Source organism: Sus scrofa, chromosome 2 (assembly GCF_054392235.1).
Source record: "Sus scrofa isolate SSC_HxYL_T2T_F1_AM1 chromosome 2, Sscrofa_HxYL_maternal_Yorkshire_Landrace_v2.0, whole genome shotgun sequence".
Lineage (NCBI taxonomy): Eukaryota > Metazoa > Chordata > Mammalia > Artiodactyla > Suidae > Sus > Sus scrofa.
In genome coordinates, this window is record NC_139384.1 from 51774399 (window position 1) to 51799303 (window position 24905).

At 40.2% G+C, this 24905-nt stretch overlaps 1 protein-coding gene and 1 non-coding gene across 2 annotated transcripts; both read left to right on the forward strand.

Moving 5' to 3' along the window:
* The first annotated feature begins 12095 nt into the window (after positions 1-12095).
* Positions 12096-24241, forward strand: EIF4G2 (eukaryotic translation initiation factor 4 gamma 2). The gene is given in 22 exon segments (NM_001436048.1): positions 12096-12316; positions 13668-13793; positions 14118-14183; positions 14826-14966; positions 15829-15931; positions 16802-16933; positions 17021-17087; positions 17173-17324; positions 17673-17783; positions 17962-18045; positions 18150-18248; positions 18565-18706; positions 18799-18959; positions 19612-19725; positions 20314-20439; positions 20589-20693; positions 20787-21002; positions 21086-21344; positions 21607-21811; positions 21969-22180; positions 22265-22386; positions 23413-24241. Coding segments are annotated over 21 exon segments (2724 nt in total). The 5' UTR covers positions 12096-12316; positions 13668-13752; the 3' UTR covers positions 23479-24241.
* On the forward strand, positions 19779-19919 carry LOC146405381 (small nucleolar RNA SNORD97). The gene has a single exon (XR_014839260.1). It is a non-coding gene; the product is annotated as a small nucleolar RNA SNORD97 (small nucleolar RNA).
* Positions 24242-24905: the final 664 nt, after the last annotated feature.

The window sequence follows — 24905 nt, forward strand, 5'->3', positions numbered from 1 at the left end:
GAAAAAAAAAAAAAGGAACAAGGCTTTTGGGGAGAAGAATTTGAGAGATGGAGTTAAAGGGAAGCTCTAAAACTCCCTGGATTCAAGCATGCTGCCACTACAATGCATTCATCAATTTCTTTTTTCTTTCTTTTCTTTTCTTTTTTTTTTTTTTTTTAGTGCTACATCCGAGGGATATGGAGGTTCCCAGCCCCAGGGTCGAATTGGAGCTGAAGCTGCCGGCCTTCACCACAGCCATGGCAACACAGGTTCCGAGCCACATCTGTGACCTACACAAGGGATCCTTAACCCACTGAGTGAGGCCAGGGATCAAACCTGCATCCTCATGGACACTATGTTGGATTCTTAACCCAGGAACTCCTTGTCCTCTGCTTTTGATATCTCTCTTCCTCCTTTTGCAATTTCTGCATAATATAAAGTTGCTCAGACAAGGGTCAAGATCTTCTGATGCTCCATTATCCACTAACCAAGCTGTTGGTTTGAATGAATGTGTTTGCCCCACTTTGTAAGCTAGCAGAGGCCCCTTCTAATTCCCAGGACTTAACTATCAGCCAACTCCTGATATCTAGAGTAGTTCCCCAGTCTAGTAGCACACTTCCTCTTCTTGGTTCTGAGGTCAAGCAGATACTCAGCTCCAGTTTAATTTAGCAGGGGCTCTTTCCTGGGGCTCATTCCTCCTTGACCTGACCTTGACCTCCTTAGTGATATAGGCTCTAGAACCCATACAGCCTAGTCTCAAATCCCAGGTCTGCCACATACTCATTTCTCTGTGCTTCAGCTTCCTTGTCAGTTAAGAGAATAGTCTTAACTACTTTCTAGTTGGGTACACTTGTATCCCATTTTGCAACATGGTGAGCACTTAGTGTTTGTTAACTATAATTACCATGAGTTAGCCGCTCACCTTACTGAAGAGAGGGCCGTATTACTGCCACCAAACTAACAATTCAGCGAACGTTTATCGAATGACCACAATGTGCCAACCATTGTGCTAGGAAGAACATAGAGATGGAGAAGAAACTACTGCTGCATTTGTTTCTCATGAGCTTTATTTAGTCTGTAGATGATAGACTATAGCAAAGGATAGTCCTTCATGATTGTCGCCATTGGCTTTTTTTTTTTTTTTTGCCACACTTGTGACACGTGGAAGTTCCCAGGCCAGGGGTAGAACTCATGCCAAGTAGCAGCCCAGCCATTGCAGAGACAATGCCAGATCCTCAACCCACTGCACCAATTAGAACTACTCAACTCTTGAATCCAAGAAAAAAACGTTTACCTTTTAACTTCTAATAGTATCCTATAATCTGTTTTCTCTGAGATGATTTTATAATCCTAGATCATGATTCCTCTTTTCTCAAATTTACCAGCGATTGTCAAAATTTCATCTTTTCCTATTTTCCTATAACAAAAAATTAACGATACTTCGTCTCTTTCCCAAATTCTTGGTTCTCCAATTTCTCAAAAATCATAACTTTGGGTGTTGAAATGACTTTGGTACTTTTTCCCTCTCTGGCTTTGATTTGGTGGTTTTTAAGTTTGTGTTTGCCCTTTGGCTGTAGAGAGATTTGGAAAGGTGAGCTGTAATCAGAAGGGTGTGAGTGAATTTACCACTGAATATAAAATATATACTTATCTAGCCTTTTTCTTAGCAATTGTTTCCCAGATCCAGGTGAATTTTATCTCTGGCTTGCAATCATAGTGAAAGAATGCAGAAAGGAGACAAAGATTTGTTTTTTAGGGAGGCACCTATGGCATATGGAAGTTCCTAGGCTAGGGGTCAAATTGGAGCTGTAGCTGCCAGCCTACACCACAGCCACAGCAACAGAGGATCTGAGCTGTGTCTGTGACCCACACCATAGCTCAAGGCAATGCCGGAATCTTAATACACTGAGCAAGGCCAGGGATCAAATCCACATCCCCCTGGATACTAGTTGGGTTCGGTATTGCTGAGCCACAACAAGAAGTCTGAGAGTATTATGTCCAGAAGATAAGAAGAATCCTTTCTAAAATAAAATATGAAGTTTTAGTATAAATGATGCTTGAGATGGGAGTGGGGGGGGATTTTAAAAGATACACAGTTTTAACTAAAAGTAAAGGATAATGTTTTCTTTTGGTTTATATTCTTCACCCCAAACTAAGATATTTTGTTGATATGATTACTCTGATATATTCTCTTCTAAGGGAGGCGAAGAGTCATGGATGGGTTCTGAGCTCAGCCACAGGATGTGAAAATGGAGATGTGCAGTGCTCTGGGACAAAGATTAGAGTCTCTGAGACAGTGTTGGGTACCTGTGGATCAGCATTGGTGCACCAAGATACCTTTGATTTACATTTTGAGTTCTTTGGTGCTTCACAAATGTTCTCTCTCCCCCACTCTTTCTCTCCACCCTTGATCTAATCAGCCACAATAAATTTTAACTGTCAACCAGAGAAGAGTGTCATTTATAACCAAGGAAAGGTAAGTATTTGGTGCAATAGAAACCAAAATTCATTTGATTTAAGAATCATTCTATCAAAATTATTGATAGAATGGCAGCTACACTTTGGGCAATTTTTTGTGTAAACCAGAGCAGTCACATTTAACAAATTTATAATTTGGTGGGTAAAAGTGAGCACTGCTGTATTTCAATTCCAGGTCCAGGGAACATGGGAGGAAAACAAATTTAAAAGAAGGGAAAGTACTTCGCCAGGGAATTTGGTTTCCTGGTTTCTAGACCCTAAATATAGATTTCAGAGTACCTCAGTTGCATCATCTGTAGAACTGTGATACTACTACCTACCCCTTCCCATCCCCCTCAAAGAGATAATGATATGACAAGGAAAGATGCTTTGGACTCCTCAGAAAAGCGGTGCTGCAAAGTTTGAAACATTGTGATTATCATTATGTTTAAGTCATCATCCTCATAGTGGCACTTACCATTATTGACCCTTCTTTGGAGAAATTCAAAGAGGATTTATAGAGAAATATATGAATTTGTATGACACATCCCTAGGAAAATTCAGTAATTCCAATATGCCAAATAAGCAACTTCCTTAAGCTTTCAAACAAGTTAGTAGATAATCCAGAACCAGAATTTCACTACACTACATATAAATATGTACACTGGTTCTCAGAGCAACAACATAAACAAACTACCCCCTGGCATTTTAAACTCATCCCCTAGTAACTGAGTGTTTAAATGTCTGGCATACCTATACTTACACTTTAAAAATTTGACAAGCATTTTAAATCATCAACTTTGCAAAGGAAGAGAATGAGCTTCATTTCAGCTTCTCTTAAAAAGACAACTCTGGGACAGACCTAGAGATTATCATGCTAAGCAAAGCAGTCCAGAGAGAGAAAAATAAATACCATATGATATCACTTACAGGTGGAATCTAAAATATGGCACAAGTGAACCTATCTGTGAAACAGAAACAGACTCACAGATATAGAGAACAGACTTGTGGTTGCTAAGAAGGATGGGGGTGGGAGAGAGATGGATTGGGAATTTGGGATTAACAGATACAAACTATTATATATAGGATGGATAAACAACAAGATCCTACTGTAGAGCACAGGCAACTGTATTCAATATCCCATGATAAACCATAATGGAAAAGAAAAGTGGGTCACTTTGCTGTACAGCAGAAATTAATACAACATTGTAAATCAAATATACCTCAATACAATTAAAAAAAAATTTTTTTAAGAGTTCCCACTTTGGAGCAGTGGGTTAAGAATCCGATTCCAACACCTCGGGTTGCTGCAGAGGTTCAGGTTCAATCCCAAGCCTGGCGCAGTGGTTAAAGGATATGGTGTTGCCACCACAGCAGCATAGATCACAGCTGCGGCTCAGATTTAATCCCTGGCCTGGGAACTTCTGCTTGACCACAACAGTTTCCTAAATAGCTGCAGTATGGGTGTGTGTGTGTGTGTACAGAGAGGGAATTCACATCATTTTTTGAGGCTCGTGGAGTTAAGCTGGCAGGCTGAAGTCTCAAGGAATAGTTGCAGTTTGACTCCAAAGGTAGCCTGCTGGCAGAATTCCTTGTTTCAAGGAGATCAGACTTCATTATATTAAGACTTTTAACAGATTTGATGAGGCTTACCCACATTATGGAGAGTAACTTGATTTCAAAGTCCACCAATTTAAGTGTTAATTTCATTCAAAAACACCTTCACGGAAACATCCACAATCTTCAATCAGATATCTGGGCACTGTGGCCTTGGTAAGTTAAGGCAAAAAAATTATCACAGCTGCTTTGATTGTATTATTCAGACTCAGGTAAACGGTTTAGTGGCATTAAACAAATACTATACATTATCTTAATTCTGAGCACCATATTCCATTAAAAGAGGAAGTGTAAATTAAAGGAAAACCACTGGAATAAAAGTTTTAAAAAAATAGATATCCACAAGTCATCTTCTCCAAATCTCAGTTTCCTTATTTGTGAAATGGAAATAAGACTATTTCTCCTGCAATGAAAGCCTTGTTTAAATTGTAAACTTAAGCACTTTATAAATTATTATCAATATATATAATCTATGCTGTGGACATGTATACTTTCTGTCCTCCAAAATACAATTAAATACTTGGTTTATTGTACTGAAGTATCTATTTCTGTTCAATAATTTGCATTTTCAAGAACAGTGATTCTTGAAAAGGACTATTTTAACACACTTTTTGGTCACATTTAGTTGTAAGGTGTACTATAAGTATTGTTACTAATAAAAATTATAAAGTGCCGAAGTTTGCATATTATTTTCTTATTTAAGAAGTTAGAGTGGATGCACTATTATCCCTATAATAACATTCTTAGTAACTTGCATTGATATATGCTTTTTTACTTTGGAGATAAAGGAATACTAGGAATTGCACACAAAGACTATATCATCTAATAGTCTTGCTACTAGTAATCTTGATCACTTTTCAGTAGTGTTTCTTGTGGTAAACATTACCCATTCTCTAACTTTATTTTTTCTAAAATAAATTATAAAGTACAGTCTACTGAAAGCATCAGTTATCCTCCTCTACTTAAGGCTCAAGTGTGTCTCTGGCCTATCTAATATAGAAGAATTTTCCCTGAAATGGGCCTCCCACTTCCAGCCTATAAATCCAATATCCAAAGGTATAAGAGGTATCCGTATTGATGAAGTTCAGTGAGAGCATCTCAGTCATGCTATTATCTATCCATTTAAGAATTTAACTAAACACTGACCTAGAAAAGAAACTGGCTAAGGGAAAAATACTAACAGGGTCTTGGTTTATTTCATTCTGTGGGCCTAAAAATATGCATCATAAGTAAGACGATCACATGTCCTGGTTTACCTAGTTTTGTCCCAGTTTATGCCTGCTTTCTGATGTAATTGTTAATGTCTCCCTTTCTTATCCAAAGCATAAAGTGCTTACAATTGTTTATCAGTGTATATCCAACCTCTAGTACTACACACAGCATGCATTAGTTTGCTCACTAAATATTTACTAAATGAATGAATGATGATCCAAGTAAAGACTGACTTGTGAAATGGAGTTCCAAGAATTTAGTTCTGCACTAAAATGCTATGAGCACTGAAGTGTGCTGAATGATGCCTCCCAGAAGATATGTCCATGTCTAATCCCTGAAATTTGTGAGTATTACCTTATACGGCAAAAGATATAATTGTTAAGGATCTCAAGAGAAGGAGTTTATCCTGAATTATCTAAGTGCAATCACATGTATCCTCAAAAGAGAGAGTCTGGAGTTTGGTGACACACAAACACACAGAGGAGAAGGCAATGTGAAGACAAATTATTGATAATAATTTATACAGGGCTCAAGTTTGCACTTTAAACAATACTTTCATTGCAGAGAGATGTAGCCACAAGCCAACGAATGCCAACAGCCACTAGAAGCTGGAAGAGGCAAGAGATGAATTCTCTCGTAAAGCCTCCATAGGAAGAATAGCCCTCCTAACACCTTGATTTTGGACTTCAGATCTCCAGAACAATGAGAAAATTAATTTCTGTTTCTTTATGCCACCTACTTTGGGGCAATTTCTTATGATAGCCACAAGAAACTACTGCAAGCACCTTATACATTGCATGCAAAAGTGATTTTTTTTTTTAAAGGAACATCCTTATTATGGTTACTCATGTTGCTATAGGAGGGAGTTGATGCACTTGGAAAAGTATGAGATTCTGCCACAAACTAACAATTATATTGGAAAAGTTACCTCTTTCAGTTTCCCTATCTGTGAAATTGGGAAAATGACACTTCCCTACTTACCTCACATGACTTGAACTGAGACCCAAATGAGAGAATGTATAGTCTTGTATTCAATAAATACTTACTGATGCCAGGAACCATTCTAAGCACTGGATCTAAGAGACACGACAAATATATAATGCATATCCATGATGAAGAGTTTTAAGCATGAGAGTGCTGTTATCTAATTTGTATTTTTAAAAGATGACAGGCTTCTGGGTAGGAAATATATTGGAGAGCAAAAGATGAAGTTAAGAAACCAGTTAGGAGATTTTCCCAAGATGGCCACCTCCGGAGAGGGGCATGCTGATGAATATTCCCGAGAGCTTTGCTTTCAATGTCCCTCCCTCACAACAGGCCACGTTCACCCCTGTTTTCCCAGGATGTCCTCCAAGAACTGCAGTCAGGAGAGAAGTTGAGCTCCCGTCCTTCTATTCCGCCATCTTAATCCCCTCCTCGAGAAACGCTGAAGGCTGATGATCATCTTAAATACATGAAGATGCAAGGAGCCAAATCCATTGTAAACTTGATTTGAACAAACTGTAAAAATGCTTTTTTAAAAAAAACAGAGGAAAATAAACACTGACCTATGTAATAAGCGGAAAAAAAAAAAAAAAAAAAGAAAAAAAGAAACCAGGTAGGAGGCTACTGCAGTAAGGCAGATTAGAGATAATGGTGGTTAGATTCAAGCGACAGCAATGTAGATCAAGAGAAGTAGAACAATTTAAGATGCTTTTGGAGACAGAGCCAATGGCACTTCTAATGAATTGGATATGGGAGTTGAGTGATGGAGAGGAGTCAAGAACGATTCATAGGTTTTTGGTCTTAGCAACCGGCAGATAGTGAACGATGGAGGAAAAACTATTCTGAACATGTTAACTTCGAAATCCTATTGTATATCCAAGGGGGAATTTCATTAGGCAATTTGATATATATCCATAGTTTGCATGGGGGAAGGGATGAATCAGAGATGGAGATATAAATTTGGAAATCATCATCATTTAATGATACTTACAGTCATAGGATAGAATATTACCTAGGGAGAATATACTCAGAGGGAAGAGAATAAGGTCCAAAATAAATCCTTTGTTACTTCAATATTTAGAGGTCAAGCAGAAGAGGAGAAGCCATCAAAGAGAGCTGAACTGGTGGAGTTCCCTGGTGGCTCAGGATCTAGTGTTGTCACTGCTGTGATACAGGTTTGATCCCTGGCCCAGGAACTTCTGCATGCCTTGGGCGTGGCTCCCCCCAAAATACACCTGAATTGGTAAAGGAGCCAATGATGTAGGAGGAAATACTAGAAATTGTAAATTCATGGAAGCCAAGAGAAAAATGGATGAATAAGTATCAAAAATATAATATGCATAAATGTTTTCTCAGCTCCTGCTGTATGCAAAGAACTCTACTGGAAATGCAAGAGAAGTGTTCCCATCTCAAGGACCTTATGATTTTGAAAGAGAGATAAAAGTAAGTGCCATAAAAATAATACAGTACATAGCCTCTTAACTGATCTCCTTAAATAGCACCCTGATCAATGAAAACTGATTAGCTTTATTGCTATTATTTTATTATTAGCATCATTCTACCTTTTCCTGTTCTTGCATATAATTGGTGTACATATTTTTCTTTGTTTAGATCATGAGCTCTTTGAAAACAGAGATTAAGGGAGTTCCTACTGTGGCTCAGTGCTAATGAACCCAACTAGTATCTATGAGGCTGTGGGTTCAATCCCTGGTGTCACTCAGTGGGTTAAGGATCCTGCATTGCCGCAAGATGCAGCATAGATCACTGATGTGGCTCAGCTCCTGAGCTGCTGTGGATGTGGTACAGCCCTAAAAAGAGCAGCTCCCCCCCCCCAAAAAAAAAATCCAGAGATTAAGCCCAAGCTCCTTGCCCTTGGAGCTCTTAGCCTTATTAACTCTTTTTAGCCTTATTTTCTCTGCCAAGTAGAAAATGGCCATCAAATTTTGGTCATATAACATAGAGCATGGGTTTTATAATAAGCAAAATTTGAGTACCATAGAAGCACATTATGAATAACAAAATAGAGGCTGGGTTTGTTCAGGAACAGGGAAGTAGTCTGAAACCAGATTACAAGGGCTTTTTATGTCAAACTAAGGAGTTTGGATGTTATTCTGTTAGGGGAGACCTACTGAGTTTTTTGAGCAAGGTTGTTAAATACTCATAGCTATGCTTCAGGAATGAATCAGTAAAGGGGGAAAAAATGAGAATGGTCTCAAAATTGTAAGCAATGGCGCTTTAGTATGAATGAATTTTTTGAGGCAGCAATACCAGCCTAACTGGCTCTATGAGAGAAGACTAGGTGTCTGGGAGTGGTGAAAAACAAGGCCAATAGATGAGATAGGGTAGGGACAGAATATGAAGGGTCTGAAAGCCAGGCAAAGGCATAGGAAGTGGGATTCCTGGGTTCCAATGCCTGTTTTCCTACTTAGGGAAAGTCCTTCATTGTTTCTAGAGCCCAGTTTCCTTTTCCTAGGGTTTTCTTCAGCTATAAATGTTATCAATACTCTGACCTGCTACAGGGTTTCTCAAACCTTGACCGCACATTAGAGTCATTTAGAGCTTTAAAAGCTGTTGATGCCTGGGTCTGACTCTGAGAGATTTGGATTTATCTGGTCTTGGTTGAGGCCTGGACATTGAGAGTTTTAAAAGGTCTCCCAAGTGCTTCTACTGTGCAGCCAAGGTCGATATCAAACTGAAGTAGAAAATAGTGAAGCACTAAGATTCTTTGAAGCATGGTAGTAATACATTGGGGAAAAAAGTATTTCAAGGAAGACTAATACGAGTATACAGAGTAGAGGGGAAAAGACCAGAGAACAACTGGAATTGTATAAATACAATTCAAGAGGAACATTTACTAAGGCCCATGTTAGCATGTGTGCAATGATTCCTTAGGAAAGCTGATGAATGTAAGAAAAAGATGACTTAGAGGAAAGTAACACCAGGACTGATCAAAAGGAAAGAGAAAATACAGAGTCAGATTTCTAGTATGGAAGAATGCTGGCATCTTTAGCAAAACTACAGTTGTGAAACAGTTGACTGATCAATATTACTGATAATACCATAACTGACATTAAGAAATTACTACATCAGGGACTATAGCTATGTGCTTTACATACATCGTCTCATTTAATCTTTATAACAACTCTATAAATACAATTATTCACATTATATAGGTTCAGAAACTAAGACGAGAAAGCAGTTAAACTTGCCCAAAGTTACACAGTAAATGGAAGAGAAGATATTTGAACTAATTCGTCTGTCCCTTTTACTTATAATAGGAATACTTAGCTACATATTGAATCTATTGATTTTGAACAAATAACTCAAAAAAAAAAAAAAAAAAGGCTCTACAGGCCAGACAGGAACACGCATGAGTAAATTAAGTCAGATGTCACAGATGAGGCAGTCATTACTCAGCTATACTTAAATATTGCCCTCGTGGAATTTCAGGCTCAGTATTGCCATATTTTATGATTTTTCATGAACAGATGGAAATCTGGACCTGTATATAAAATCTCTTAAAGTGTCTATGTCAACTAATTAAAATGTTTAAAATTACTGTGCCGGCTAAACTAAACATGGCTACAAGTTTGCGTCTCTGATGAACAGGCTGTTAGAAACTCAGAAGTGAAGTCAGTAAGCGATCTGCTGGCGATGTATGATTAGGGGATCCTTAAGCACAGAGAGGACAGTAGATGCTTCAAGAGCTGTATGTGTTAGAATAATAATCAGCATTTGACAATATTAATTAAAATAATGCAAGTATCTATAAGTTAACAAGCCAGGACTCTAAGAACTTTATGATCTTTAGAAAACTGACACAAAATGGAAGTGTTAAAACTAGCCGATTGAAGTGAGTGTATTTTAAAATTCAATTTTCTATAAACTAAAAATTAAATTCCAGACGACTTGGATTTTCATACATTCATGATGTGATGGAAATATTTCAAAATGTGAATATCTATGTCTCCTACCGAATGAAAGGTAATGGAAAGATTGTTTTATCTATATTTCACTTTACAACTCCTATCCCATTTTCTCACTTACACTCATACCTGCAAAGCCCATAGCAGAGGGGTTCACAATTAGCAAAGATTAAATAAAAGAATACGTAAAACCTCTTATTTTTTAATTACTGAGTTTTAAGTCCCTCAATTAAAAGACCACCCAGGTTTTAGAGCTGGATATTCTCTTTGAAGTCGAAACTAGAATAGTGTTTTTTAAAACACTGAAATTACAAAGTAAAACTTCTTGTATTTGAAACACAATGTTCACCTTTCCCAAAAATATAGTTTCCCTTTTTTACCTCACAGGTAACTAACTCCAAGGATGGGAATAACTTTTCCAGCTGTTAAAGTTCAAATGAAATTGGCTTGATAACAATAATTGTAACAAAATATAATAATGAGGGGGAATGATCAACCTAATATATGGCAAAGATCTAAAGATGCTAGAACTGTGTTAGATACCTTCAGGGCCTCACCACACCCTTCCACGATCAGCTGCAAACGTCCTAGGAAAAACCGGCACCTCTCTTGAAAATTGTATTAAGGAGTAGGTGCTTTTAGCCTCAAGAGCTGTTTTGACATGTCAAATATAAGTTTGACTCTATAAAAATCCTGCCTCTTTATTGGACATTTTCTTTAAAAGTCGTTCAGGTAAAACGCGCGCGCGCGCACACACTTTCTTGCTTCTGATCACACATTGTATCAAGAACTTCGTTTTGTGTTCAAAACGAAGCTGGGGACAGAGCTGCTGTTTAAGTATATAGAGACATGACTCCATTTTTGTATAGCTAAAATGTCGCAAACGATGGAATACTTCATCTTACTGGACCTCTCCCTTAAAATACTACCTGAGAAGTATAAATAGTTCAACTTGACGGCTTTGAAAAGCCGAATCCTATTTGTAGGATAGACCTTATATAAAATGGAAATATAAAGCTGTCAGTCTTCAACGTGCTTAAAAAATAAACAAATCAGGAGCTAGCAATTAAAATCCTCCAGACGCCCGCGCTCCGCAAACACTTCTTCCAAAGAATTCTGGCATATTCTGGGTATTCCCGTACCACCGCTGGCCGGATATTCCCTTGGGGAAAGCTGCTTGTCTAGTGAGGTACAAAGACAATAAAACCCTTCCTTTCATCCCTTTCTCATTCACTCTGCAGGGGGTGGACTAAATAGGGAGCTGAAGGAAGCTTTCTTAACGCATTTGGGTGCACCGTCTGGTCTCCGGGCGTCCCCATCCAAAGGCTGCCGAAGATGAGCACCTGGAGACCAGTCATTCCGGGCGCTGCGCCCCGGGGGCGCAGAGCCTCAGCCCTACAGGCCGCTCCCAGGGAGGCCCAGCCTGCCAAGGGCAATCTCTGCTCCTCGGGGGCGCCAGGAAAATCAAGACTCGCACACGCAAGGGACAGGAATCGGGTCGGGTGGAAGGACAAATTTCCTTCCCACATTCTTGGTGAGAAAACCAGGTAGAGGGACTGTCCAACTCCAGCATGGGATACGGACTCCTGGAACAAAGAGACAGGAGGAAGACCAGGCGGCCACACCAACGCAGACTCAGAGGGCTCTACCACTTTACGCAAGTGGTCCGCAACTCGTCCGCGCTCAGTTCCCCTTACGCCACTGGCTTGGCCTCAGAGCCTTCGCGAATATGGCTTTGCGCACTGCGGCGGAGTCGAGCCGCAACCGAGCTTGGCTCTGTGACTCCTCCCCACGGCCGGGTGCCGATTGGTGGCGAACATCAGCCCGGCTGTTGATTGGGTGGCGAAGGAGCCATTCGGGGCGGCTCTGGTGGGTTCGGCTGCCCTAGAGTGATAAGTTCGGCTTCAGACACGCCTCAGCGCCAGCAGCGAGTCGGAGCTCTATGGAGGTGGCGGCGAGTATCGGGTGGTGGCTGCAGCAGCGACTCCTCTGAGCTGAGCGTTTCAAGCCGGTCCCGACTCCTTCCTCCCCCTTCCCTCCCCCTTTTTTGTTTTCCGTTCCCCTTTCCCCTCCCTTCCCCGTCCCGACGACCGGATCCCGAGGAGGCAGCTGCGGCGGCAGCTGCTGAGTTCTCGGTGAAGGTGAGTGGAGCCGCCGCTGGCGCTGCCGCCGCCGCCGCCGCCGAGTGGAGCGCTCTAAAATGGCCGCCGTCCCTGGCCGCTTCTTCTCGAGTGGTACAAAATGGCGGACGCAGGCGGAGCCGGGTGGGGCGACCCTTTTTTAGCGTTTCCTCCGCGCTCCGGGCACCTGGAACTTCCTCGCCTTTGTCTTCTCTTCCCCTTGTTGATGGAATAGAAGGAGCCGGCGGCCCCCGACAGTCTCGGTGGCTGTCGGCGGCCGTACCCGCGGGACCGGGGCGGGCCGAAGCGCGGCTGTGTTCGGCCAGGGAGAGAGCGTGGCAGGGCCGCGCGTGCTGTGGGGAGGGTCGCGGCCCGGCGGGGAGGGCTCGGCCGTTGGCGCGGGACCAGCCGAGGCGGAGGCGTCCCGGAGCCCAGCTCCCGGCGGGGAGGTGTGTGGGGCCCCGGGGCCGGCGGGGAGAGCGGCCGGGCTGCCCGCGGTGGGGGAGCGAAGGGCCTGCCCCGGCGGCCTCTCTTGTGACGGGAGAGGAGGGAAAGCGAGGCTTTCTGAGCTTTTGTCGGCTGGGGAGGCGGCGGTGAGGCGGCTGTCAGTTCCTCGGGGATTTATGGGTGGGAGGGGGCCGCTGGAGGGAAGGAGGCCGTCTTCCTGCCTGAGAACAAAGAGCCGGGCGCTGGGCCGCGGGGGCGGCCTCCGCTCCTCCCCGAGGCTTGCCCCCGGCAGCTTCGCCGGGAGGCTGTCGGAAGCACTTCCTAACTCGGCCCGGGTGGGAGGAATCCACTGCTCTTTTGTTCCCAGGAAGGGAAAAAATTGGGTGGAGGTTCTTGCTGCCATGTTGTGGCCCTGGTCTTCCGCCTGCCTAGTGCCAGGCGCTGTGCACCCGGTGCCTCGCGTCTTCCCGCGAGCCCTCTGCGCCTAGTTCAGAGCATGGGCAGCGGTGAGAACCCAAGACTTCAGTTAAGCCCTTCATGTAGTCTGTTGCTCGTCCCGGAGGCAGTAACAACTACGTTTTCCACATAACGTGCCTCTGTATCAGAGTTAGACTTTCTATTATTGATCTCGGTGTCTAGTTGTAAAGGAGGTAGTGTGTGGCTTTTTCAAAGACTAGTTCTTAGCCATTTAGCTCTTCGTTTATTGCTGTGTAGGTTCTTCCTTGCATCTTCAAACACCGAGAACTTCCAGGTAGTAAAACAATTTTCCTGTGTTTTGAGAACCTTCTTGAGTCTTAGGAGTTCTGCAATGCAGTGTAAGTTCAGTCAACTGCAGTGTCAGGCTCTGAAATAAATTATAATGGAAGACGATTTATAGATTTGTATGTTAGTGGTGTCTAATTTTGGTACTCTTTTCTCATTCCAGGTTTTTCGTTTCTCCCATCCCCTTCCCTCCCCACCCATCCATTAATATTATTCTTTTGAAGATTCTTCGTTGTCAAGCCGCCAAAGTGGAGAGTGCGATTGCAGAAGGGGGTGCTTCTCGTTTCAGGTATGTGTACATTTATTTTAGCAGTTACTGGGAAGAGACTAGTCACAAAACCAAAGGAGTAGCCACACCAAGTAATTCTGACTTGATTGTGCTGCAAGTTTAATTTATAATGTGCCATGTACATTTTTTTAGACCTTAAATTTTCCGTGTGTTTATTTGCTATTTGAAGGATAAATGTAATTACTTGGCTTAATGTTGGGCCCAAGTTAAGTCTTTATATGTGGTATACTTTCTAAAAGGCAAAATAAAGAGATCCTTTATCTATTTTGAGTGAAACATATTTGGTATGTATTTTCTCTTAAAATAAGTTTTTATTTTAAATAGTGCTTCTTCGGGCGGAGGAGGAAGTAGGGGTGCACCTCAGCACTATCCCAAGACTGCTGGCAACAGGTATAGTAAACATGTAACAGAAGTGGCTTTTGTAAATAACAGGTTTAGGTTAATATTTTTAATACATAACATTGTAGTTAATGCAAATAAGACATCAGGAATCCTAATCTTAATGGACGTGGTTTCTGCTACACATCCTAAACTTTTAAAGTATCAGTTCTTGGCTATTCCTTAGCCAAATCGTCTAATATCTAATGTGAGTTGAGGCTCTCAAACTGCTGTTTTATCCTCTTACTCCTTGGATTATTTTCACCGATGTTACTTCAGAAGCTATCCATTATTCACGCTAAAGTATAGTAGTAAATCTGTATGCACGTAGCATGGTGCTAAGACATGAGAAACTGTTGGTTCTCAAGATACCTGGACAGCAACATAGGCATCACCTGGGAGCTTACTAGAAATGCAAATTACCAAGACCTTACCCCAGACCCACTAAAGCAGAAACTGAGTGGGCCTGACAGTGTTTTAACAAGGCCTTCAGGTGATTTTGATGCCCATCAATATGTGAGTTACTCAGTTGTAAGGGAAAATGTAAAGGGGTGTTTTTCCATTTAGGATTTCTGATCTGTATGACATTTGATAGGTGAGTGGATGCTGTTTTTAAGTTGTCTTAACCTTAACTATAACTCTTAATTTTTAAAGCGAGTTCCTGGGGAAAACCCCAGGGCAAAACGCTCAGAAATGGATTCCTGCACGAAGCACTAGACGAGATGACAACTCCGCAGCAAACAACTCCGCAAATGAAAAAGAACGACATGATGCAATCTTCAGGAAAGTAAGAGGGTAAGTTTTTAAGGTCTCTTGTCTTTTACTAAAAAGAGGGATGAAGAATGAATTAGCTGTATTTCCCTTATGTGTGTGCTCCATTGATTAGGGCAGTGTTCATGCCCAAATGTGTGTTTCAAAATGTCAGTGTTTCCGGTTTTAAGTTGAAAAGCAGTGCATTGGTATTTTGGGGCTCAGTTGCTTTCAGTCATTGGGTTAAAATCCACAAGCCTTGCTGTGCTGACATTTCCTATGCCTGGTGTAACCCAGTGACACTCAGAACATAATGGTCTTAGCTCCTGGATTTAGCCTTGATAATGAGACTCTTGGTCTGGATTTTAAGGATGTCAGATTTTCTTGTCCAATAGCTGAGGACTCCTCCATTACTATTTATTTGGGGGTGGGGGCACACCTGTGACATATGGAAGTTCCTGGGCCAGGGATCAAACCCACACCGAAGCAGTGACCTGTGCCACAGCTGCAGCAACACTGGATTCTTAACATGCAGCTCCTCAAGGGAACTTTCTTGATACTTAATTCTTTTTTTGGACACACCATTGGGCCAGGGATTAAATCTGAGCCACAGCTGCAGCAATGAGGGATCCTTAACCCACTGTGCCAGGCTGGGGATCAAACTCTTACTGCTGTAGAGACAACTCCTTAACCTGTTTTGCCACAGTGGGAATGCCAAGATACTGTATTTTAAATAACAGGTTTATTTCAACATCCCTTTGGTTAGTTCGATGGTTAAGAAGGGGTATGTTCTCATATTCAAGGGAGAGATGACAAGAAAAATATGAACATGATTTAAAGGCTATTTTTTCAACTCTATAATTCTTCATGTGTTGGCTGATACTTAATCTGATTCTTTTTCCACCAGCATACTAAATAAGCTTACTCCTGAAAAGTTTGACAAGCTATGCCTTGAGCTCCTCAATGTGGGTGTAGAGTCTAAACTCATCCTTAAAGGGGTCATACTGCTGGTAAGTTAAATGTTGGCTTCACTGAAAGAGAGAGGAAAATATATAACCCAAATTAGGTGTGTTGCTGTTGTTGTTTCATTCCCAGTATTGCTTAAAACTGAGGTGTTGAGTTTATGTATGTTTGAGTACTGATGATTTTCTGAAAAACACTATTGTATCAGATTGGAGGTATTTTTTTGGTTTTTAGAGCCACGCCTGCAGCATGTGGAGGTTCCCAGGCTAGAGGTTGAATTGGAGCTGTAGCCACTGGCCTACACCACAGCAAAACCAGATCCAAGGCGCATCTGCAATCTACACCACAGCTCAGGCAATACTGGATCCTTAACCTACTGAGCAAGGCTAGGGATTGAACCCATATCCTCATGGGTACTAGATGGATTATTTCTGCTGAGCCACAACGGGAACTCCCTTGAGGTCAATTTTAATTGTGAATACTATGCTTGGAGGGTTGAGTGAGCTATGAATGGGCTATTGGAGGTTTATTTGGTTTGTTTTTCCTTCTTACATTTGGTTCTATGATCGTTGAGATGATTCCAGCATCTATTTATAGCTTTTTAGATATCCAAGGTAATTTTGACTTTCGAGGGAAGGGGGATATGGGGTATGAGGCATGTATAACTAGACTTTTTGGTATACTGTAATAGCTAACATTTAAGCACGTTGGTTTTTTTAAGGCTGTGTGTTAAAGCACTTTACATGCCTCATCTGATTTGGTTCACACAATAAGCCTTCGAAATTTATTCCCAAGTTATAGATGAGACAGAGAATGTGAGATTCATGATCCTTAAGACTGCAAGGAAGTATTGTTTTTAATAAAGAAATGTTTTTTCCAAAAGTTGTTATATTTAAACAGAGCAACATTTTCTGTAGATTGTGGACAAAGCCCTAGAAGAGCCAAAGTATAGCTCACTGTATGCTCAGCTATGTCTGCGATTGGCAGAAGATGCACCAAACTTTGATGGCCCAGCAGCAGAGGGTCAGCCAGGACAGAAGCAAAGCACAGTAAGTGGTAGTGTTTGCTTGCTTATTTAAAGTCAATTTGAAAGATTTCCTTAACAAGTTCTGACAGATGTCTTTTGTTTCCAATAGACATTCAGACGCCTCCTAATTTCCAAATTACAAGATGAATTTGAAAACCGAACCAGAAATGTTGATGGTGAGAATGTTTGATACTAAGTAGTGCTGTATATAACACATTCAACTTAGTTCTGAATGTTGACTTGATAACTTATTTTTTTCAGTCTATGATAAGCGTGAAAATCCCCTCCTCCCTGAGGAGGAGGAACAGAGAGCCATTGCTAAGATCAAGATGTTGGGGAACATCAAATTCATTGGAGAACTTGGAAAGCTTGATCTTATTCATGAATCTATCCTTCATAAGTGCATCAAAACAGTAAGTATGATTAGGAATTTAGGGTTAATCACTGTTTACATGATTATTGGGGGAAGTGAGTCAATTATAATTACGATCTGAGAGTTGGTAGGCTAGTTATTTTTAATTGCCAGCAAAACTGTTATTAAATGTTATAAATTTGAAAGTATGCATATGTTTTGCAAGGTAGGGGTAGAACTAATTGCCTATGTTGAAATTGCTCAATTTGGAGGGATTTTTTTCAACAGAAACCAGATAAAGAGTACCATGTTAGTTACTCTAGGAACTGTATGAGTCCGTGCAAACTTAAGGAAAAATGCTAATCTAAACCAAGCAGGGTTTGTAAACAAGTGGCATTTCTTTTGGTAGCTTTTGGAAAAAAAGAAGAGAGTCCAACTCAAAGATATGGGAGAGGATTTGGAGTGCCTCTGTCAGATAATGAGGACAGTGGGACCTAGGTTAGACCATGAACGAGCCAAGGTATGTGTGTTGCTGATAGAAACATTGCAGTTTGTCTTTCTTTTATTCAAATTAAACAATTTATATTTGTGATTTCCATTAGTCATTAACCCTGATAATATCTAGAAGTTTTAAAAACCTTAAATAGTATACATTTGTCGTTTAACACTTTCCTCTGGGTGTTGTTTTTCTCTTTCAGTCCTTAATGGATCAGTACTTTGCCAGAATGTGTTCCTTGATGTTAAGTAAGGAATTGCCAGCAAGGATTCGTTTCCTGCTGCAGGTAAAACTGGTTTCTTTAGATGTGTGGGTAAGCTGACTTTCTGTTTGGGAGTGTTTTTAAAATAATACTTATTAAAACTTTTTTTAAATTGTTTTACATTAAAGGATACCGTAGAGTTGCGAGAACATCATTGGGTTCCTCGCAAGGCTTTTCTTGACAATGGACCAAAGACGATCAATCAAATCCGTCAAGATGCAGTAAAAGTAAGTTTTGCTGTTTCCCAATCTGGTGGATTTTAAGTTTATGATAGTACAAAGAGCTTCTTAAACTTATGGAGACTATCTGAGAATACCAGTAGAGCTTCATGTTTTTGGTGTCTTATATGTGTTTTTGAGAAGTTGTTTACAGAAATTATGTAAATAGCAAGCACTCTAGTAGTCCAGAAGTATTTTTTTTTTTAATTTTCTCAATATAAGAGTTTTAGGGGTTTTTTTGTTTTGTTTTGTTTTGTTTTTAAGAGTTTTAGTTTTATGTAAAATAGTGTCTGGAAGCAAGTGTTTACTCACTTTATTTCTGAAGGATCTAGGAGTGTTTATTCCTGCTCCTATGGCTCAAGGGATGAGAAGTGACTTCTTTCTGGAGGGACCGTTCATGCCACCCAGGATGAAAATGGATAGGGACCCACTTGGAGGACTTGCTGATATGTTTGGACAAATGCCAGGTGATTTGGAGCAAAATAGTAAAGTTAAAAAGTCAGTTTAACATTTTAATAGTAGTAGAGTTGTAAAGAGCTGTCCATATCTGTATTTTAAGGTAGCGGAATTGGTACTGGTCCAGGAGTTATCCAGGATAGGTTTTCACCCACCATGGGGCGTCATCGTTCAAATCAACTCTTCAATGGCCATGGGGGACACATCATGCCTCCCACACAATCGCAGTTTGGGGAGATGGGAGGCAAGTTTATGAAAAGCCAGGTAAGAAAACGTTTAAGAACATTGAGGCAACAAGTATTAAGTCCTGCAATGAATATGATTATTTTTCTTTTTAAAAATGCAAATATTTGGAGTTCCCGTTGTGGCGCAGTGGTTATAACGAATCCGACTAGGAACCATGAGGTTGCGGGTTCGGTCCCTGGCCTTGCTCAGTGGGTTAACGATCCGGCATTTCCGTGAGCTGTGGTGTAGGTTGCAAACGCGGCTTGGATCTCGCGTTGCTGTGGCTCTGGCATAGGCCTGTGGCTACAGCTCTGATTCGACCCCTAGCCTGGGAACCTCCATATGCCGAGGGAGCGGCCCAAAGAAATAGCAAAAAGACCCAAAAAAAAAAAAAAATGCAAATATTTTTAAGTTTAGAAAACCTAAAAACATGTTTTTCTAAACCAAATGTACATCTGAGTTAATTTCAAACTGGATGAAATAATTTGTTAAGATTAGTAAAGTATTAGTAAAATTGCATCGCTTTATTTGACAGTTAGGTTAGATGTTTATTCTTCCTGTTTTCATCTTTTACTTTCTCTGGGCAAATTCAGATAAGCTTTCCTTATGGCTTGGTCTCATCCCTTTGGTACTTGATTACCATAATTTGTGGACCCCTTTATATCTAGACTTTCTCTCTTTTCTGAAATAGGGGCTAAGCCAGCTCTACCATAACCAGAGTCAGGGACTCTTATCCCAGCTGCAAGGACAGTCGAAGGATATGCCACCTCGGTTTTCTAAGAAAGGACAGCTTAATGCAGATGAGGTACATTTGCCTATGTTACTTGTATACCATAGTTTTGTCAATTCAGAAATCTATTGCCCGATGATTATAAAAAGACGCGTTAAGAGGACTAATGCTGGAATTCTTTACCTTCTTTCTCTCTTTTTCTGTACTGCTTTTTCTTTCTTTGAATGTCCAGCGTCCTATGAGCGGAAGATTATGAGATATGAGGGCAAAAACTTAAAAAGTTTATTTTAGATAGAGCAAGGAAACTGGTTGTCAAGATTTTGATTGACTTCCCTACAAATAGAATGACTTAACTAAAGAAAATGTTTTTTAAACTCTTAAGTAAACTTTCTGGGTTTTATTTCACTTTTTTGTTGATGCTAGTCCTTGGAGAATTCTGGTACAGATCTAAGATTTATAATGGTATCTTTATTTTGTGTGGATCACATCTTTTAGTGTTCTTGCCAGAAATTAAACCTATTAACATGGAGTAAACTTTTTAGTTAGAGATAATCTCTGCCATAGATTGTCATGTTTGTATGTACTGAACTAATTGATTGGAATGTTGCATTTACTGTGTTAACTGCTTGTTAACTTGTATATCTGTTTTGGTTTGTTCTCTAGATTAGCCTGAGGCCTGCTCAGTCTTTCCTAATGAATAAAAATCAAGTGCCAAAGCTTCAGCCCCAGATAACTATGATCCCTCCTAGTGCACAACCACCACGCACTCAAACACCACCTCTGGGACAGGTATGGACTATAGTATAAAGGACAACATTATCACTCCAGTACTTTCCGAAGATGTCTAAAGTCTGCTTCTTTAGACTTGTCTTTTGTCTGACTTCATAAGCTCCTTAAAAAAAAAAAATTTAATACCTATCATGTTGTGGTTTTTTTAGACACCTCAGCTTGGTCTCAAAACTAATCCACCACTAATCCAGGAAAAGCCTGCCAAAACCAGTAAAAAGCCACCACCATCAAAGGAAGAACTGCTTAAACTAACTGTAAGTCTTAAATAATTCCATAGTTTATTTGGGTTTGTGGGGTATATTTGAGATAGGAAAAGTCTAAAGATACTTGAACTTTGTTCTTTTCAGGAAACTGTTGTAACTGAATATCTGAATAGTGGAAATGCAAACGAAGCTGTCAATGGTGTAAGAGAGATGAGGGCTCCTAAACACTTTCTCCCTGAGATGTTAAGCAAAGTAATCATCCTGTCATTAGATAGAAGTGATGAAGATAAAGAAAAAGCCAGTTCTTTGATCAGTTTACTCAAACAGGAAGGGATAGCCACAAGTGACAACTTCATGCAGGTAAAACACTTTCCTAATCTGTAAGAACTTTTGGTCTTTCAAATTTGAAAACTAATAAACTATGTTATTTTGTTCCCTCGAAGGCTTTCCTGAATGTATTGGACCAGTGCCCCAAACTGGAGGTTGACATCCCTTTGGTGAAGTCATATTTAGCACAGTTTGCTGCTCGTGCTATTATTTCAGAGCTGGTGAGCATTTCAGAACTAGCGCAACCACTGGAAAGTGGCACCCACTTTCCTCTCTTCTTACTTTGTCTTCAGCAATTAGCTAAATTACAAGACCGAGAATGGTTAACAGAGCTTTTCCAACAAAGCAAGGTCAATATGCAGAAAATGCTTCCAGGTAAGAGAACACCGGGGATTTTTTTTAATTGTCTTAATACTAAATCTAGAGATTCCTTGGTACTTTGAATGTATATAGGCCAGTGTGATTATTCTATCCAGGTAACAATAAGCATTACCACAGATAATGATCTTTTTATAAAGGTTAATTTTGTTTCAAATGCTGAATCTTATGCATTTGGGAAATCATTTGTAAAGCCTTTTTTCTAAACCAGCTGAGTTAAATGAACTACCTGATGATGGGAATGGCTCTGTCTCTACAGAAATTGATCAGAATAAGGACCGCATGTTGGAGATCTTGGAAGGAAAGGGACTAAGCTTCTTGTTCCCACTCCTCAAATTGGAGAAGGAACTGTTAAAGCAAATAAAGTTGGATCCATCCCCTCAAACCATATATAAATGGATTAAAGATAACATCTCTCCCAAACTTCATGTAGATAAAGGATTTGTGAACATCTTAATGACTAGGTAAGACAACAAGAGTTGTGGTCTAGTGTACCTCGTACAGAGTTAATTTGTGTTTTATTTACTAGGAAAAAGGTCTACAAGGCAGAGGACCAAGAATTGTTTCTTTCTTGAGCTAGAAAATTTCACTTAGGGGTTCTAACAGGATCTTTCTGTGCAGCTTCTTACAGTACATTTCTAGTGAAGTAAACCCACCCAGCGATGAAACAGATTCTTCCTCTGCTCCTTCCAAAGAACAGTTAGAGCAGGAAAAACAACTGCTTCTTTCCTTCAAGCCAGTAATGCAGAAGTTCCTTCATGATCATGTTGATCTACAAGTCAGTGCTCTCTATGCTCTTCAGGTGCACTGCTACAACAGCAACTTCCCAAAAGGTGAGAGGACCCATGTCGGAAGAACAAGTGAGGGGTGGCTCCTAAACAGCACGCTAAATCCTGGGATTACATTTTGTCTTTTAGGCATGTTACTCCGCTTTTTTGTTCACTTCTATGACATGGAAATTATTGAGGAAGAAGCTTTCTTGGCTTGGAAAGAAGATATAACCCAAGAGTTTCCTGGGAAAGGCAAGGCTTTGTTCCAGGTAAATCTTTGTTAGAGAAATTTGGTCTGCTTTTTTAGTTTAACTTTACCGAGCCTTTTAAAGTTAAAATACAAGCAAAATAGCCCTGGTGATTTGAACATAGGAGTTTTCTGCTGCATTATTACAAGCTATGATAAAATAGGCAGTTAACAGCAAAATGAGGTAAAGCTATAAGATAAAAAGGTTTCAAGCCTATTTGTGTGTACGCTGATGAATTGGAGGTGGCTGACATTTTTTTAGAAGTAAAACTAAAGTTTGGGTGAGTGTACAAAATTTAAAATGTCCGTGAAGATGAAATTGTTTCTGACTTCTCAATACCGTGGTTTTTGTTTTTTTTTTTTTATCTTTATCAAGTGGAATTCTAGCCCGAGGGAAGAATTGATATGTCAGGGGATCCCACAGTGTGCACTGAATACCTGGAGAGTAATTTAAAAGGAGGCTCCAGGTCTGATGCTGAAACACTCTTAGTAGGTCTGTGTATGGTATTTAACCTAGGTGATTCTCATACTACTTTTCTAGGGGCCAGGCTTTGGGAAATGCTAATCTCATTCTTTGCTTTTCTCCTACTAGCTTCATGACCTGAGGATCATCCTCACAGCATTTATCCTTAGTCTTGTCCTTGATTCTCCATATCTGGGGTAGGGGCTAGAAATCTTAGGAATCTTTGTACCACCACCATGACCTCTACCATTGCTAATATGGTAAGGTTTGGGAGGAGCCACTGTCCTATATTAAAACAGTCCTGAAGTGTAACGGAAGTAGTGGGAATGAATGACACTTGAGCTGACTGGCCATAAATGGCTTGTATGTTATTCCCAATGCAAATAATAGGCTGCCATTCTTTTACTTACAATTAATTTACAAATACAGGTTCTGGAGGCTTTTTGCAATTATAAAAATACGTGGTACTATCTAAAAGTTTTGTCCTTGAGTAGGTTGCTAGTTTGATCCAGAATGAAAAATTGCGCACTGATTTTTTTGTTTTTAGAAGTCCTGCTTATTTTTTGTTAAATTACAAATTTACAGGTGAATCAGTGGCTAACCTGGCTAGAAACTGCTGAAGAAGAAGAATCCGAGGAAGAAGCTGACTAAAAGAACCAGCCAAAGCCTTAAATTGTGCAAAACATACTGTTGCTATGATGTAACTGCATTTGACCTAACCACTGCGAAAATTCATTCCGCTGTAATGTTTTCACAATATTTAAAGCAGAAGCACGTCAGTTAGGATTTCCTTCTGCATAAGGTTTTTTTGTAGTGTAATGTCTTAATCATAGTCTACCATCAAATATTTTAGGAGTATCTTTAATGTTTAGATAGTATATTAGCAGCATGCAATAATTACATCATAAGTTCTCAAGCAGAGGCAGTCTATTGCAAGGACCTTCTTTGCTGCCAGTTATCATAGGCTGTTTTAAGTTAGAAAACTGAATAGCAACACTGAATACTGTAGAAATGCACTTTGCTCAGTAATACTTGAGTTGTTGCAATATTTGATTATCCATTTGGTTGTTACAGAAAAATTCTTAACTGTAATTGATGGTTGTTGCCGTAATAGTATATTGCCTGTATTTCTACCTCTAGTAATGGGCTTTATGTACTAGATTTTAATATCCTTGAGCCTGGGCAAGTGCACAAGTCTTTTTAAAAGAAACATGGTTTACTTGCACAAAACTGATCAGTTTTGAAAGATCGTAAATGCCCTTGATATGGTTTTTGTGGGTGTGAAACAAATGGTGAGAATTTGAATTGGTCCCTCTTATTATAGTATTGAAATTAAGTCTACTTAATTTATCAAGTCATGTTCATGCCCTGATTTTATATACTTGTATCTATCAATAAACATTGTGATACTTGATATAATTGTATATAACTATATAGCTTTTAAGTAGCATCTACATATTTATGAAGAATTGATAGCTTTTGTTTTGAGGTGGCCTGTCTTAGAAATTTTATAATCAAGATCTTCATGATAAGACAGAAAATTCAAGTTGGTTATTGGATGTAACCAATACACAATTCCTGTAATCAAGGGTGGTGCTGAAAATCAGAAGTCTCAAATTTGGAAGGGCATAGCTAATGCATAGCAACAAACTTAGTGACATTTCTTTTTGTGCTCGTACTGAAATAATAAATGAACCAGGTTTGCAACCCTCCTGGTCAAGACAGGCCTAACTAATGATCATATCAGTCTCAGTAATTGTCCCTGCCCAGGAAGTTCCCCCTTGGAACCCCATAGTAGACCAGTAAAGCTGGTCCTTAATCTAACTGCAGCTCTGCATAGGCGTTTAAAATGTACTTTCAGGGAGTTCCTGTTGTGGCGCAGTGGAAATGAATCTGACTGGGAACCATGAGGTTGTGGGTTTGATGCCTGGCCTCGCTCAGTGGGTTAAGGATCTGGTGTTGCCGTGAGCTGTGGTGTAGGTCGCAGATGTGGCTCGGATCTGGCGTTAACTGTGGTGTAGGCCGGTGGCTACAGCTCTGATTAGACCCCTAGCCTGGGAACCTCAATATGCTGCAGT